General features: G+C 33.9%; 1 protein-coding gene across 4 annotated transcripts in view; it reads left to right on the top strand.

The window, feature by feature from the left end:
• LOC123704947 (homeobox protein araucan-like) overlaps nt 1–4,911 on the top strand; it is a 94,676-nt gene extending 89,765 nt beyond the window's left edge. For 3 of the 4 annotated variants that reach the window (XM_045653452.1, XM_045653453.1, XM_045653455.1), the window contains exons 5-6: nt 322–907; nt 3,070–4,911. In XM_045653452.1, the coding sequence (XP_045509408.1) occupies nt 322–907; nt 3,070–3,073 (590 nt within the window). In that variant the 3' untranslated portion in view covers nt 3,074–4,911. Of the gene's footprint in view, nt 1–321; nt 912–3,069 lie in introns of those variants that run through there. The other variant, XM_045653454.1, reaches the window with a different exon arrangement.
• Nucleotides 4,912–18,040: the final 13,129 nt, after the last annotated feature.

The following is an 18,040-nucleotide window of genomic DNA, read 5'->3' as shown; positions in this document are numbered from 1 at the left end:
CCTAAAGTGGTATTTTCACTTCGCTAATCGGATAACCACTTAACGAATGGGTCACTGCACGCCAAACGTATTTTCACACGACTTTCCCGAAGGGAGCACGAGATACAACTACATCTTACGAGCTGAAACTTACGTCCCCGGTGTAACGGTCACGTCGGATACAATGTGAATCGTATCGGTTCGGGAACATAAATACTTTAAGCTCTTTTTTATAGTCATAGTGTTAGTAACGGTATTGGCTATTGCGATAAATCTGTATGTTATGTTTCACACACACGCTTCGAACGCGGAATATGAACGTGAATTTCATTATCTTTACAGATGAAGAGCGGAAGGGTGACGATCTGCTACAGGGTATGCACAATCAGCTGCTCGGTTATGGAATAAAGGAGGAGTCGAAGCGCGGTACGTCGGAATGCGGCGTGCCAATCCCAGCGTCGAAGCCTAAGATATGGTCATTAGCCGACACGGCCGCTTGCAAAACACCGCCACCCGCCGCCCAACCGTGGCCGCAGCACGGCTACGGCGCCGGCCCCGAAAGAGCCTCTGCCGCTGACGGGAGTTCCAATGGCTTCGTATTGCCAGCGACCGCCGCAGCGAGTCCCGCCAGTGGGTCTTACGGGCGCTACGGTGGCTTCCCTGGAGGACAGTATAGCGGCCAGCATCCTTGTATACACCCGGCCGCCTTCCCCGACGTCCAAACCGATACTCCGCCCCAAACGCCTCCAAACATGAAGGTGCACAGTGTTGCCAACCCTCTCGGCAGCGGCGGGTCCGGCTACTGCTTTCCCAGACACCAACAGTCGCCGCAACGAGACCCGTACCACAACCCTCATCACGGAAACAACCATCAACCTAATCAACACCATAACGAGGGATCAGCTGCCTTCAAACCGTTCTATAAAAGGTAATTGTTTTTTGTTGTATTATTTATAGTGTTTACCTTACAAAGCAACAAACGTTAGCAAAACATCTGCAATGTGTCACCTGTGCCCACCCCTATAGTATCCAACGTCTAACTTTCATTAATCTCATCCGCACAGTGTTGAAAGCCTCATCTCAAATGGAGTGCCGTGATAGGATTTCGCATGCAAATAAAATTTAACAAATGGATGATTGTAGTAGAGATATCGAGAGGGCCATAAACAGAGTTGCGGTTTCATAGTGGAGGCTCGCACCGATGTGTCATGTTGGTAATTGAAAACAATGGAGGCGCGTCGAGGGGAGAGGGCGGGAGATTGCAATCTTGTGTCATTTGTCAGTGTCAGCGCTACCAACCTGGCTACGTGAGCTGACCTGCCAAAATTAGACGTCTCCATGATTTGAAAAAGTACACTCGTTTATACCTAAACCCCTAAACCCCATTTTAGACTCACACATTTCATTTCCGATAACAATATTTCATAGAGGATAATTCCAATAAGATATTATTTGTCTGTATTGATGGTTGAAATATCACTCTCAAATAACATTAATGTGATTAGGTGGGTACATAATATTCGTTTTATCATTATAATTTTACGTATCTACTCTTAAATAAATACCCGTTTAAAAATCCCTAGAAATATCTTAATTATTACGAATAACTAATTGACTTCTTCTTGTGCTAAGTTTACCTTACATACTGATTTGAAATAAAACGAATCCTGTTTTCAATCAGAGCGCATAGCTAATACCTACTTGAACATACCTACACACATTCACATGTACTATTAATTGAGAAGTGGATACACCATGCGAAGACGGGTTCTATAAAAATTTCCGATGATACGTCTAGTCGCATTTTTCTAAGAGTCGACAAAGGATTTCTTAGAACTAACCGCGGTATCTTGGTCTCATTACAATAAATTGCGAGGTCGACATCGCCCCACACGGTGGCTTCGCGAAGAATTCTGTTTTAACCAAACGCTCACAAATTCACATCTATAACTTTTTGTATTATTTTCGTTTTCACGCCTTTTTGCCCAGTGAATTCCTTGACGCGAAAATAACTCCTTATCGCGGCATTCCTTTAAAGGAGTCCCAAAAAGAATGCTTCGAATCCGACAGTTCTTGTTTTCGGCTTAAATAACATACCTGTGTCGTTTTTATTTAGCCAAATAATGTCGCTACCAAATCGATTCTCCCTCATAAATTTTCAAAATTTAATCAGAATTAAGTATATTACAACGGATAAACTTTCAGTGGCGCTTCAATATATTATTTTTATATTCAAAAGCAAACTAAGATAAACATTACTCAATAAAACAAACACGAAAACTGTCCCCGACACAATACCATTACGCACCGATGCATAATTCATGATTCATAAAAATCTAGTAAAAATCATCAATGCTTTGTAATCCGGGCACACCTAGCTCTAATTCCATTCAGACCGTCTCATTTGAATAATACCTACTAAAAGGAATTGTTCTTAAGACAAAAAGTTTATGAATGTAAAAGAAGCATTGTTCGTAGTAGTTCGCCGAGTGGCCAGCAGTCGGCCGGCGACGCTCCTGCGCTCCGAGCCCTGAGCCCTTAGTCAGATAAGTTGAACATGCGTGGGCGCGACCTCAATGGGACTTCATTCACAACACTACCTCCGCATTAAAACCGCTTTTTTTCGAGTCTCTAATCTTTCCTCTTATCTTTCGATCCCCGGGTCCTTCTCTGTTTCATTCAGTCGCGAGTCCAGCTAACCTGTTCGATTATATTTTTTTTTTTTCATTGACGCCGTACAAAGTTTAGATGACCGCGGGCGAGGTCGAATTTTTATTTCTTTCACATTTCGGTTTTCCGGTCGGGCCGATTCGTTAATAAATTCTCAGATAATGAGACTGAACGTTTCGTCACCTCGTCTCGATTGGTTTAATCTTTTTTTTTCGGCCGTTATGTGTGAGCGCGGCGGAGGGCAACGATAGAATCGAAGCGGCTATCGAAACTAATTTTGTTTATTTTTCGATAATTTACTCGAGCTATTCTTTTAAATGGATGAATGGGATTTGGGGGAATCGCTTCGGGACCGCGGGTTAAGATAGCTATTGTGCATTAATGAACTGTTTAGTAATAAATGAATCGTTGTTGTTACAGATAAAGCATGTGGAAGCTGGGTCGCTGCTTCGCCCGTCAACCATTAGGGGACAATTTAACTTACAGTGGCACAGTGCTTACATGATTTGATACAAACTGCAAACAACGTAGAGGCGACACTTTGCCGAAAGAATACACCGCCTGCTTCACGGAGTACTGAAATAATAAAGCAATTACTTAAGATTAGTTTGTTTACTATAGATAATTGTCACCGTTTTAGTAAATACTTTTGACACAGAGCGCAGTGTGATTATTACACTAATAATTCATATTATTTTACGTACATACATAAGTTAACTGAACGTGAAGCGGGCGCCTCGAACACGAATTAATATGTATTAAATTAATTTCATACTTTTGTTTATCTTGTAGTATAATAATTTTTGAAATAATAAATTATGGCACGTTTTATTATAATGTAAAAAGTACATTGTTAACTTTAATTTTCACTTGGCTTAGAGTGTCGACGGTTGTTATTAGTAAAAATGTACGAAAATCAACATTGCTCAGTATTTTTTTATAGATTTAAGAATATTGCGGATGTATTGTTATCCAAATTATTTATAGAAATCGAAATTGGAAGGTCATGTGAAACGTAAACTAGCCATTGGATTAGTGAATTGTTGTAAATTATTAATTAGTGAAAAACAAAGAAACGTTTGTGACTAAACTAAACTATTTTCCTATTATTTCATCAGTTCTTCCATTTGATTTTGATCATAATATATTTTAAGGTGTATAATTTTATGGGCCCATCGACGAGATGGGGTCCGCAGTAGGCGCATTGTTTATTTTGTTGAAAGGTCTCGCAGATAAGTGATTGGCAATCGTCGATTCGTTTATTGTTGTTGTCTTTGTATATAAGTAAAGTTTTGTAGATTTTCTATTTTAGTTTCACATCAAATGTACAAAGTAATTAGTGCTTTTTCCACTTTGATGCAAATTTTGAAGCATCTGAACGAATTTTATAAATATTGTTTTAAAAGTATTATTAGAGTACATGTATATACTGAATAATATTTTATTAAAATCGATCGCAATCCTAATAATATGTTCCGATACGAATAGCGCATGCCTTCGGTGTTGTTTTCCGTCGAGTGTTAAATAATTAAATAAAATATAAAATCGATTTTATTTCGTATATTATCGATGAATTCACGATGGATTATTTCATGTTAAATGCAATAGTAAAATAAGTATCTATATTTGTCACCACTACATACTATATCGAGTCAGTTTAATTCAGGTTAAATGTGCATTTAAACGTAATCAGCCTAAATTTTAATATTTATAAATTTAGTTAAGTACACACATAATATCTCCTTAGTTAATTACTTAGTGCAATTTTCGTTTACTACATTTTGATTTTATTGTAAACTACATATAATTTCGCTTTTAAATTATTTATGACCAAAAGTTGTCATATTATATAGAATATATGAAAGTTCAGTTAATTGTACATAACTAATATTATATTTTAAATGTACTTAAACCACAGTACCAGACTATGTTCGATTATGTTTGGCGGTAGCGAATGCAACGAGTCTAAATATATGCGTATATTATGGCCCTAGGGTAAATAAATGAATTATAAAGTTTCCAAATTGCAATGTGTCAATTACATAACAATACATCGAAAAATATATTATATCGATTACCTTTCCTTCTTCAAATTGAAATAAGTAAGAGTATAAGAGTTGGTTAAACCGATGTTTGTTTGAAATGGGCCTCATATTGTTACGTTTGCTTGCACTGTGTAAACTACTTGGACACAACATTTCGCTATCGTCACAACTGCCTAGAGGGCGTTCAAATAGGGTTGATTGATAGATTTTTAAGATAATTTAATATCTGTCTTAACACACCACTTGTAATTATATATAATAATATTATGTAAAGTATAGGTCACACGTTTTTAATTGCAATATTTTGAGGCTTGTAAAATTATAAGACTCGGTATGTAAAATAATTGTGACCAAATCGAATACATTTGCTTAATATTAAATGTCCTATATAGATATTTCTAAATAATGTACCTATTAATTATTATGATTAAAATTATGTAACGATTGTAATTAAATCTTTATTTGAAATTTGTTTATTTTATTTTATCTTTAAATCCTTTAAATAATCGAGTTCTAACATTGGTTCTAACAAGATATTATGATGAGTTAGGCAATCGTTGATAACTGGTTTCCACAATGTAAAGTCCTACTCTTCTTTAGCATTCAGAAGTATAAAGAAAACCGTAGAATGACGCAAAAAGTATATAAAATTAAGAAATTAATGTACAAAGGTTGAAAATGTGGGTATAAATTGTTGAAAGGGTCGATAACGAGTCAGTAAAAGTCGTCACTTGTAAGAGGGTGCCTCCCTTTACCTCTTAACTCTTAAACAATGCTTAAAGGCTAATAAAAGAACCGCTTTTTTCAACTTTTAAGAGCCGCATTAGATACGGACCCCACTGAGTTAAGAGTTTAGTAATTTGGATTAATTAAAAGGAGCTTAATTAATGAACCCATTGGAAATCTTTAAGGAAGTAAGAATGAAGTTGTTCTCTACAATCTGGTTACGAAATGTAATTAAAGTGAACAAAATTAAAGTTGCCGTAAAACCTTTTCTTTTATTATGCGATATTTCGCTCTATGGACTAATAAATAGACTGGCTGCTAATAAAATAATATCAAAATTATTTAAAAATAGAAGACAGAATTTGTCGAACTTTAAGAACGATGTTAGATACGTTTTAAAAATTATAATTATTTATTTTCTCTTAATAAATATAAATAGAGAAGATTAGATAAAAAGAAATAAAGAGGCAATTAAGTTTTACGTAAGTAGGTGCATGCTAAAAAGGATACTCTTTAGTCTATACAAATAGTCTTAAAACTAAATTAATAGGAATATAACCAATAAATAGAATAAACAAATACACGGTTTACTTAAACAAATCTCTGTCTGTAGCAATTGAATATGTAATAAAACCGCCAGTACTCATAAAATGGTCATAAACATTGACAACTCAAATAGAGCCTAATAATCCACAGGACCAATCAGAGTGGGGCCAATCCGAATATATTTTATAGTTCACCTTTATGGGAAGATAGCATTGCACATGATTGCCGCAATAAAATTGTTTGCTGTTACAGTTCTTAATTAATTTCAGCTGTACAAAGCATATATCGAGACAACGCAATATTAACAAGCGCTTTTAAATCATCGTTCTCAATTTAATAATAAAAATGCAACGTATTCAACTGATCGCTTATCATAATGTCATTATTTCTCAGTGTTAAGCTGTAGGATAGTTCACACCATCTGATTTATTTCGTAAGGAGGCAGGTACACCGTGAAAGTTGGTTTATCATCAACTAAACAGGTTACCGCTGTAGTGCACCAGATGGCGACGCTGGCTTCGTTTGGATAATCGCCGCAGTTTGTCACGATTTTTGTGTTCGCCTTAAAAAAGGACGCATCATTAAAAGGGTTGGTGAATAAAATATATTTTTTACGCTCGCTAAATGTTATGATATTTATTCGTTATATTATTTTATAACGAATACGAGTTGCGTGGTGAGATGTCATTAAGTTTGAATCATTAAATTATGTTATTAATTTTTAAATTGTATTAATGATAATCACTTTAAATACAATTTTATATCAAAAAAAGAGATCATAAAACTGTAGTCTATAGGGTTTTGATCAAACATTTTATGGCTGGATAACGCATTTAAACACCTTTTTCATTGGGTTAAGTAATAAAATATAATTTTGGGTTAATTCTGACCTCGTCCAGCCTCAACTTCGCGGTTGAACCGAAGGGTAAAGGGTTGCGAATTACCCTCCCACTTGGAGCTATTTAAATAAATATTTGGATCTTCCTACACCGTTTACGGGAACGAATTATTCCGTTTTTAGGGAATATTCGCCAAATAGATATTAAGTATGCATTTATGTTTATAAAATATGATATTATTATTAGCATATTGCTCAGTGAAGATGCAGCTAATGGTGAATGAATTTCTGAAATCGGTCCAGTAGTTTATGCGTGAAAACCATACATACATACATAATTACAAACCGTTCCTCTTTATAATATTAAGTATAGATAAATACACTTTAAAACAATCGACGATATAGAGTTTTCTGAAATACCTACTAGTGCAATGTTTTTTATATAGTTTAAACTTTATATTAAGTTTAAACCTTTTCACTGTTTATCATTTAACATTTTATCGTATTAATAATTTATATCAAGCTCTATACGGGAATAAATTTATTACACATTAGTTGCAACGTGTAACAGAAATCACCTGTTTTGCCTTAGGAACTTCTAATCATGCTATGTAAAACGTTGGAAAATTAAATTTGCATTTAATGTCCTTTTATTCAAAGATTATAATACCGGAAGAAATTAATGACTGGCTCTGGATAAGGTAAGGTATGTTGGAAATAAAGAAACAGCTTACATATAATTCAAGCCATCAATAGTGTTTTTTTTTTCTGGTACAATTTATGAGTAAATTAAGAAAATATTGTTGCAGACAGCGATTTTACATTTTTATACGACTATATTTGGGAAATATAGATAATTGTAGGTACATAATATAATGATACCTAGACAGGTATAAAAGTTTTGTAACAATGTATTTTTTAAATGAATACTTAAAACCTTATGACGTTTTGCACCGCAAAAAAAAAAACTAACCTACCTATATGTATATATCTCTCTTTAGACGGCTATAAACTATCGCTAGACAAAATCATTATATCACGAAAACAACGTGAAGGAAAGATAAACAAACACATTTTAGCTTTTATAAGTAGGTAAAGAAAAAGTGAGGAAGTAAGAAACGATTGAACCACGTACGTTTCAAAAATAACGAACTAAACCGAATGCATTCGCTAGTAATTACTCTAAAACGAATCCAATTGAAAGTAATATATAAAAAAATCACGCTCGTGAATCTGAAATAGGATTGCTGTAAATGGATGTGCGATTTTGGGATTTTGTTCAGCTAGTTTGAGATACGTTTTGGACATTTATTGTCTAATACCTTTTATTATATTCTGTTTTGTTTTAAATTAAACGTTTCGCTGTATTTTACATGTAGGTATTCTTTACTATAGAGCTGAGTTAAACGCGTTAATCTGAGGAACTACTAAACTGATTTCAAAGATTCTTTTACTGATATAATTATTATGATAATAATCGCCATCGATGAGTGTTCTAGCTTGTTTTATAAGTACCACGGGCGAAGCCGGAGCTTACTGCTAGTATAAATAAATATGTATTACTTGAACTAAATTTTCACTATTCCCTGGGATACCTCATAGATTAGAATGTTTAGTCCAATCAGGGAAATTTCGCGTCCCTTTTTAATTGAGAAGCGTAAAGGAAAGGTGTAATTAAGTACTATATCCAATTTTTATACAGTTACATAGGTATTAGGTATTATCATTTTCAATATAAAACAAAAGTTGATGGTTAGTTAGGAATAGGTGAACAGAAATAAAGCATTACTGCTCTAAATATTTCAACAGATTAAGGAAATCTAATACCTAGATCACAATGTTTTCCAATTTTGGAAGTTTCGCCTTTATAATTGAGAAGTAAAGTTTTTTAATTCCCTAAAACCTTGATGTTTAATGATGCCATATTAGGCTTTCAAATATCAACTGTAGCTCGAATTCATATCGACTTGCCATTTCTTACTAAAGACACACGTCTTGTGAGTTGTGATGTATTTAAATACTTAATCAATCAAGAGCCTCCACTAGCCAATATTTTGGACACGTATAAAAACAAAACGCTCCCATATTTCAAATATTCAAAGTTGGGGGTAGAGAAAATTGCCGACGAGGAATTCCATCACGTAAGGGAGGGCTGACCTTTTGCACCTTGCGAAACCGATAAATCAACTATTGCGTAATAACGCCTTTGTATGCATCGATATCCTCTTAGTTATTTATTACTTCTAACAGATTTCGCAGCGCTTACCGGTGCCCGCTGAATATTTTACCCAAAAATTTACACTGATTTAAATTTCATTGTTTTATCATCGTGTTTTGGTGCCAAAGTTGATATGTCAGTGCAGTAAAAGCTTATCTATTAATATGTAACGGTTTAAAACACAACGGCTTAAACCAAACGTAAATTTTATACATCGACCGCTCTCAGTAAAAATATTCCTTAAATTATACACAGGTTTAATTCTCTATTCTGGTACACCCGTCACTTAAAATCCTTCGCGGCCGGCAGGTCCACGTGTCTACATATTTAATGGAACGTCAAGTCATAGGTTATTCACACCAGGGCTCAGAGAATCCACATCCAAGATTTGCCTCATTAATATTTTCCCGAATCAAATATCCAAGTTCCAAATACTTTCACGACTCCAACGTGGAATGAAGATTCCATCTGCACGAGTTTAGAATCTAGAACTTCGTGTTTATTAATTCTGAATATCCACCGTGATTATGCAAATCGTTTTGAAATTGGCCCGTGAATTAAATAAATAATAAAGATCTGAAACTATAACCATAAACAGTAAACTTATAAAATTTAAAACGTGAAACTCGAATGTACCTGAATTCACACGTCAACTGTGAACTGATTTTATAGACTCGCCGGTTGCAACATTAAGACGGCGCCGTGTCGCTGTTTCTTCTCACGAAACAAACGCCAGCCCTTATTTAATTTTCACATTAACAAAAATGAACAAGCTCATATAAAACATAAATCGGATCCCGCCGCGAGAACGCTCGGCCTTACGCCTTGTGTTCGTACGAAAGAATACTTTATTGAGAATCACAACTACACGCTGAGATGAGTTACGGTGTTACGTTGCTGTCAATTTCGCGGTATAAAATTCCTTTTCGGACATGACAAAGGCAGCTGTCATCGCTCGCTAAAGGGTCTTCGTCCCTCGGGACTAAGCCCCTGACCTCAGATGGAGACACGCACGACCACACGGCCTAATCTCACCTACTCCACACATAAACCCATCTAATTGATAATAAAAGGAATTCGAAAGCGTGCGGTTACATATCATGAGAGTTGTTAATCGATTTTTACGACATCTTGCATCGATTGAGGAACAGTGCTAATTGAAATAGGGATGCGGTGTCCTCTGCAATGAGGGTTCGTGCGCCGAAATAATTAACGCAATTACATTAGTGGATACGTTTCAAAAAGCTAACTACCTACGCACAAAACTGAATGTTGAATAATCTCGTGACTGAAGCTTTATGCCGACCGCTAAGCGCTCCTAAAATATTAAAGAAATTTCCGTTCGATCCCAATCAATACCCATCGGGCCCAGATAACTCGCTGTGACGCATTGGTCCAGGCACTGATATATTAAAACGTTATTCCATTCTTAATCCAAATTCATATGATATTAGTCAAGTAAACAAACACAAAAGACATCCGACCGGCGTCCAGCGGGACGTTAGAATTGGACTTTTTCTATTTTCGTCTCATCTTAATAACTCGGACAATATTTTTTGTTAAATGTCTTATTTCCTAGTGAATGAGAATTTGTTGGGAGTTCTTGAACGTGTACAACATAATGTTATTATAATTTATGTCATACTAAGCAGGTGAAGATATACGGGGGAGTCATTCATTTTATTAAACATGTTCGCTAAGTCGATTTTGTTATTTTTTTGTCGTTCGAGCACAGCATCGATCACGCAGCGAGTGGCCGCTTTCTACCTTAGCTCTTTATTACTACTACGATTTCCGGACGCAGTTTACATCTCTGTACTCTTAAAAACCGAGGGCTCGTTGTATTTAGATTATATGTTATCGTAAACTATAGCAATAAACGTAGCGCCGCTCACTGAAGGAGCACGCTGAATATTTATCTGTTCATAAAAACCGTAGCTCGTCTTCCGACTGACCGTTTAGAATATCCATCAATTAATGAATAAGCAAAGATACAACATAATAATTTTTCATGTCGTAGCAGTCAAAACATACATACGAGCGGGCATCGAGACTAATAATTCCATAAAGACAATACAACATTTGATTCGATGATAATAAATTTCACGATCCTCTAAATAAGAGGAACATTTGTGCAAAATGCGAACGTCTGGCCATCCATTATACGATGTCGCCGACATCGGCCACCTCCCTATAAGCACTTTGTATTAAGTCAACAAATCCAAAAACCATTCAGAGGACATTTGTTTCCATGAATAATAATATGTAAATGCTTTATTATAAACACGAGTGCACTCCACTCGCTTTCCTGTGTTTGTAATATTTGGCGAACGTTGTCGGAACAGATAAAAATAGAAGTTAAATTATTGTTAATACTGGTCACAATGAAACATTTTTTATTATCATTCGTGTTTTGTTCGCTTTCTAATATTGTCTTTTCTTGTATCTATTAATTATTATATTGTTCATGAATTTAAAATAGATGAGTGAATATTTAGCATACGTTATGTCGATTCGATTAATGGTTCAGCCGTTGTAGATTCTCAGAAATGATCCCTCAATTTGTAGGCTTTTTTTCGCTCGGAATTACTCACTTTATTTGTAAGTCTCAACAAGATTGATATCCCTAGATGAATGTGGAGGTTACTAGAAAATGATTAGGTAACATGGTGCAACATTAAACGGTTTACAAATTTTATTGTAGTTCGCTGTGATCTATCTTAGTACGGATATTATGTTAAATGTAGTGCTTATTATTCAGGTTTAACCTTTGCTACTGATAACTGTTATTTGCCTAGCATTGAAAGTAAGTAGAACGAAGGATATAGAACATTTGACACTCGGAATTGAGTAGCGACGCAGCAACGTAGATCTGATTATTGTCATCTAGTAAATGCTATCATGGCGCATGCGCTCGGAGACGGAGATTTTAATTTTTCTTTTGTCTTTATGGATCACGAAATGTTTTGTGTACGTAAGCCCCAGGGGGCTACGACCGCCCGCGGAGGTTTCCTTCCTACATAGTCTCGAATAAAAATGCAAGAACAACAAAAACGCTTACTCTGGGTGACAAGTGGTCTTTGTTTATGATATACGTTGATTTGTTTGTTGTTTATGAATGTTCCTACACCTGATGACTTGCGGTTTGTCCGCGTGTTTGTGTAAGTTATTGAATTTGTATGGGGTTGGAGGTTAGGACGTGTGAGACGAGGTCTCGTGATTTGTACCGATGCGTTTTTATTGACACGCGTGCTAATTGTTAATTATTATTGTGTTTTAATCGAAGCATATTATAATACTGATTCTGAAAAGTAATCTCATGTTACCTTTAATTTAAAATCATTCATATATGTTTGTTATTAAAGGTAGCAACAATGTCGTTAACGACTAAATCAGAATAATTAAACTTAATATTTTGATAGGCTGATAAGATGACCTTAAGGAATCCTCATCCATGAAAATCAGCTGTTAGATATGGATTTGTTTCATGAAGACATCAATATTATAGTCTCAAACAGGGAATAGACCAGATAATATAAGGACTATGTGAAACTTTACATTATTGGAGAACAATATAGGTATTTTATTATCTTCGGTAGAGTCATAGAGCTACATAATAAAAACACGCATAATTAAATAAAAAATACAATTACCTGACTTGTTTAGTATGACTTGGTTCAGTCTGATAAAGCTTGAATGGGAGAAAGAGACCTAAATCTTTATAAACTCCTTTCTCCGATTCCCTCAGGCGATTTTAAATTTGTTTTTTTTTTATGATGAGAAATGTGTATTTTTTGTATTTGGTAAATATGGCTACAAACAATAATTTCTGACAGATCAAACAAACTATAAATATATCATAGATGGGCATACATAGAGTCGTGATATTATATTCACATTGAAATTATTGTTAAATTGCTTTATTAAATTTATATTAGTTTTACGTTAATATTCATCACGTCATTACTATATACTTTATCTTGATTAACTGGTCCACAATAAGTAACAGTTAAAACTGCATACGCAATTACAAATACGCTCGATTACGATGTCTAACTTTTTGCGTCTCGGAATTCCGCGACTATTGAAACATCTTACTGCGTTCGCGAGCCGGACCACCGGCACCGAGCATTGTCATATTTGTTCTCATTTCCATGAATTTTGTTTATTCAATAGCCGTATTTTTTTTAACTGTTTTTACGTGATTTATTCTCAACCACTCAGGTCACTGTGAGTAATGCTCCTCAACTCGACGGGGAGTCCGATGCGATTCCGTAGATAACATTTACATGTGTTGTCAACTTGTCTCATACCGTCTCGACGTTAATAAATAAATTCATCATTACAAGAGGTGTTGGGGAATTTTGATCGGAACAAAACTTCATGTTGACACCACTAATAACATTCTTGATGAGTGTTAAATAGATTTTATAATCGCGTCACGTGTTTTTGTATGATTATATATTTTTATCGATCGTTGTTATGACTGTTGTAGGCGGTGTTCGTATTTGTGTTTTTTTGTTCCGTTAGCTTTTCTTACATTGCTTGTTAACAATTATTTTTAATCGAATTAGGTACAGTTGTTCGCTTTCTTTTGTCATTTCAATCTATTGCTTTGTCTACTCTGTATTTCAATGTAGGTACATTGACAACTACACACTATAGGTAGGTATCTACATATATAGTGTGTAGATTGTTAACTGACCCAAGATTGTTATTAAACCAGATATTGGTAACACATGACATTACCACGTATTACTAGGTAGGTACGTAAATAAACTTAGTTCCTCGTGAACGTGATTGATACGTTGGTATAATATTCTGTTCTAACTTTTTAATGAAAACTGTGAAATTTAGATACGAACATTCATTCAGCAGGATAGTTCTAAGAAACAAAATAAAAAAAAATTGGTAAATCTCAATTTTTCCATGGTGCTATTATTTTGATACCCAATACAAAAAAAAAACTATTTTCAAGGCTTAGAAGCAATTAATTTCCATTATTTAAATCTTCCATTAATTAGTACGTACTAATAATCTATCAATAACTTAAACATTGAACACACAAAAAACAAATTTAAACAAATTTGTGTAACGTTGATAGAATTGTCTACAAACAAAGTATTCTATTGCCCGAATAACCCTCCCTTGCCCTTTGTGGCTAAAAGTACCCCAGTATATTCATAACTCACTTTAATGTTAAATAATAGCCACGTATAGAATTATCATTTACCAGTGTCGTATTAGTGAAAGATTTTTTTATTAACGCCATTTACTGAATAGTCACTGTCACTACACTAAGGGATGGTATGAAAAATGTTACGATTAAACACATTTTGGCAACAAAAGTTTTGTATAATGGTATTTTTCTTACATACGTTATAAATTATGGTCCAGTAACGTGAATTGAAATAAGCATTTAATTCATTTCAGTACGTTTATTATAGGTACAGGATATATAAACTGCATCACTGTTGTAACTAATAACTACTTATAACTACAATTATTATTTTTATTATATTATATAAATACACTCGTAATTCTACGCTTGCAATTTCCTTTTTTAATACTAAATGAATACAATGCATCAATTCATCATCATAAGTAACGGCTGTTATAAACGTAAAGAACATTAGGAGCGGGCGAGGGATGGCCGCAATACACAATCAAAACAATAATTCGGTCGTTAAAAGAATCATTGCCAATACCGGCTGGTCAAAATCGTTTCAGAGATAAAAGCATCGATAAAACTGGTTTTTGATAAGTTCAAAACATAATCTGATGGTAATAAAATTTTTTAAAATAAACACCGCTCAGCTTTAATAAAATAATAACGATTTATAGCTACGACATACCCGAACGCATTTAATAACTTTTTAAAAGGTTACGTTAAAAGTGTATCCATTTATATGTTAAGTTTGAAACATTAAAACGTTATGTAAATCGCTGATGAGTGCGTGAATTGAGATATAGCTAATGAAGTCTAGTGGTAAAAATGTCCCACGCGAGTGTCCAGGCTTAGAACAGAGAGACGTTGGGCGGGGGTTGAATAAATAATTTATAAAAACTAAGCGAAGCTTTTGTTATGAAAATATCTAATCCGGAGCACGCGACCCGATCACCGGGAGATCTTAATGTTTGTTTGCTTTGCCTTCCACCATGTATTTATTATAGGCTTTTTCAATACGGCTTTATAAATGCGCCGCTCGGAGATATAAATTATAATTTATCTCGAGATTAATGACCATAAGTTGTTATAATTATTAATATTAATAATAATTGTCGTGAGGACGCTGTGTATATTTGAATCCGAGGAATGCATGTTATGTTCGGCCATGATTAAATATTATACAAATAGAATTAAACGTACCTAACTATCAATTCTTGTTAGATATCATTATTAATGTGTTTATTTTTATGAATGTGGGTGAAGAAAGTTGTAAGAAGTTGTTGTTTATTAGAACTTGGAACAGTTTGGGATGTTTATTCGTAGTTTTTAGGACAGTATTTATTTTTATAATGATGTTCGGTACATAACTAGATTCTTTTTTATTTATTGCAATATCTTTAGATAGAATAATTCTAAAATGGAACAGATGTTCATAATTAATGACAACAAAGATTAACCTAAAATTTCATCTTGTATGAAAAAAAAAAATTATGAAAATGTTATTATCAATAGTTTCAATTCGCATATATCTTGAATAATGATATAAGTAGATGAATTATTTTAAGAAAGAAGCAGTGACTAAATATTTTACTATCTAAAAAATTCCATACTCTACTATCTAAACACAGAAATTAGATAACTTCATCCATTTATAAAAACCCATTTCCTCAGTCATATTTAACAGCTGATATACTGAGATAGAGTCTAGATATTGTAAGACATTTAAATGAATTTTTCTCAATTGAACTTTATTTCCTTTGATGTTCAATTTATATTGCCTTTAGTAGATGCATTGCAACAAAAATTATAATGAGATCATAGAAATAAAACAATTTCCTTTCTTGGAAACCTTAGATACCGATTGCAGAGAACTTTATTTTGTTGTTTAGTATAACTAATATTAAACTATTATAGTTTTTAATTACCTACATCATAATACGATTTTTATAACTATTAGGACATGTTCAGGATGTATTACGTCTTAATAAAACTTAATATAAGGCATAAGAATAAGATAACATTAAAGGGGTTGGACCAGCTGTAAAACCTTAGTTTTATTATTAATTATTTTTCTACATTAAATCATAAACACATACATTTAACATTTCAATTAAAGATGTACTATCTTTTTTTAATAACATTATAATAAGTACCTACGTAATATAGTTATTAATTATATAATGTTTAAAAACTTAATTTTCTAATTAATTTAATACCTACCTAACTTTTCTCAGTCTGTTTTAAGTTATTTAAAATATATAAAAAATTATATAGGTACTTATTATTTTTTAATTATCTTTTGATAATTATTACCTAGACACTATTAATTAATAGGTATAAAAGGAGATTCTGCAAAACATTTCGTACCTATACCAGAGATCACAAATACCAGAATATTATTAAATATGTACCTATACTAATATTCGAAATTAAATATGTACATATACTAATTTCAATTTACAACGAATATCGAGTTCAAAATGTTCGTTTGTTTGTTTTTCTATTGGGATAATTATCTCATCAGTTAAAGTAACATCTGCGCAGGATTTCGTGGGTGTCCTACGTCCCCGATCGATCATTTATGTTGTTGACACTGCACGTAAAATGTCACAGTGTGGGCAAATAGACTAATTTTACACTCTTTTGCTTGACCGTAACAATGCGTGTAATATAGTGCTTGTCTATATTAGCAACTCTTTTCAACTCTTGCACGGCAAATTTTTATAATGAAACTTCTTGTGATGTGTTTATCAATATGTAGGTTACCGATTTAGGTCATAAACACATAAGTATTTATATAAGATTTAAAACCACTTAGCGCATAATATAGCATAAGTATAGCGAACGAAAAGTATGTGTAAATTTTTGTGTCATCATCATCAGTCTTTTTCATGGAGAGTAGGTATCGGTGTATTCTTCATGTCCACACATCTTAATTTCTATGACATGAATAATTTTTTTATTAATATGATGTTCAATATTATTCTTTTGTATGTTCTATAAATCGTAAAGTACTTATAAATATACAAAACTGCCATTTATTTCATCAGAACTTATCAATAATTTGTTGAAAATTTAAACGCCTCACAAAATGTTCGGAGCAACTTTATAGTTTACAACTTGTGACGACCTTTTCCTAACAGGCGGTGCGCATGCGTAGAACTTTCTAATATAATATTACATATTATCATGTTAATTTACACTGACTTAATTATAAGCGTGGAGTAGGGGAAGGAGGCCTAAAGTGGGCATAGAGCCTAAAGCAGGCACTCAGTATAGTATAGAAATTTTAAATAATGGCGCGCGCGCGACACATGAGCACGATCCCCGAACCCCTAGCCCACCTCGCGGCATTCGTTCGATTCGCTTGCGAGCATGCATTTACAAGCTGCAACAAATAAATGTTTTTCGATGATTTTTGAAAAATATTGCAAGGTATGTAATATGTGTTCTTTTTATTTTGGTCTTTACAATCCTTTAACCAAAATTTGTTAGTTATTAAGTGGCTATCTGGCTGTATTTTGGTTCCATAAAAATCCACATGTCTAAAAATCTTGAGGCTAGAATTTCGTCTGAACCTTTCAAATGTCGAAAAAGGCATAGCGGGCAGGGTAAAGCGGGCACGCGCCCGCTTTGCCCCGTCCGCTAAAATGTTACATTCTTTTGTTAATTTTTTGCTTTAGAATTTGCTTTTTCCTTTCAGATGGTTAGTAAATATAAGCGTAAAACATCACAAGCCTCATGGCAATGCTCAACTATGCAGCAAGCAATGCGTGAAGTGCAAGAGTTAGGAAAACCTGTCAAAAAAGTAGCAACTAAATATGGGATTCCAAGAACGACATTGCAAA

This window comes from Colias croceus, chromosome Z (assembly GCF_905220415.1).
Source record: "Colias croceus chromosome Z, ilColCroc2.1".
Classification (NCBI taxonomy): domain Eukaryota; kingdom Metazoa; phylum Arthropoda; class Insecta; order Lepidoptera; family Pieridae; genus Colias; species Colias croceus.
The sequence above is the reverse complement of the archived record's forward strand: the minus strand, read 5'-3'. Positions and strand labels throughout refer to the sequence as shown.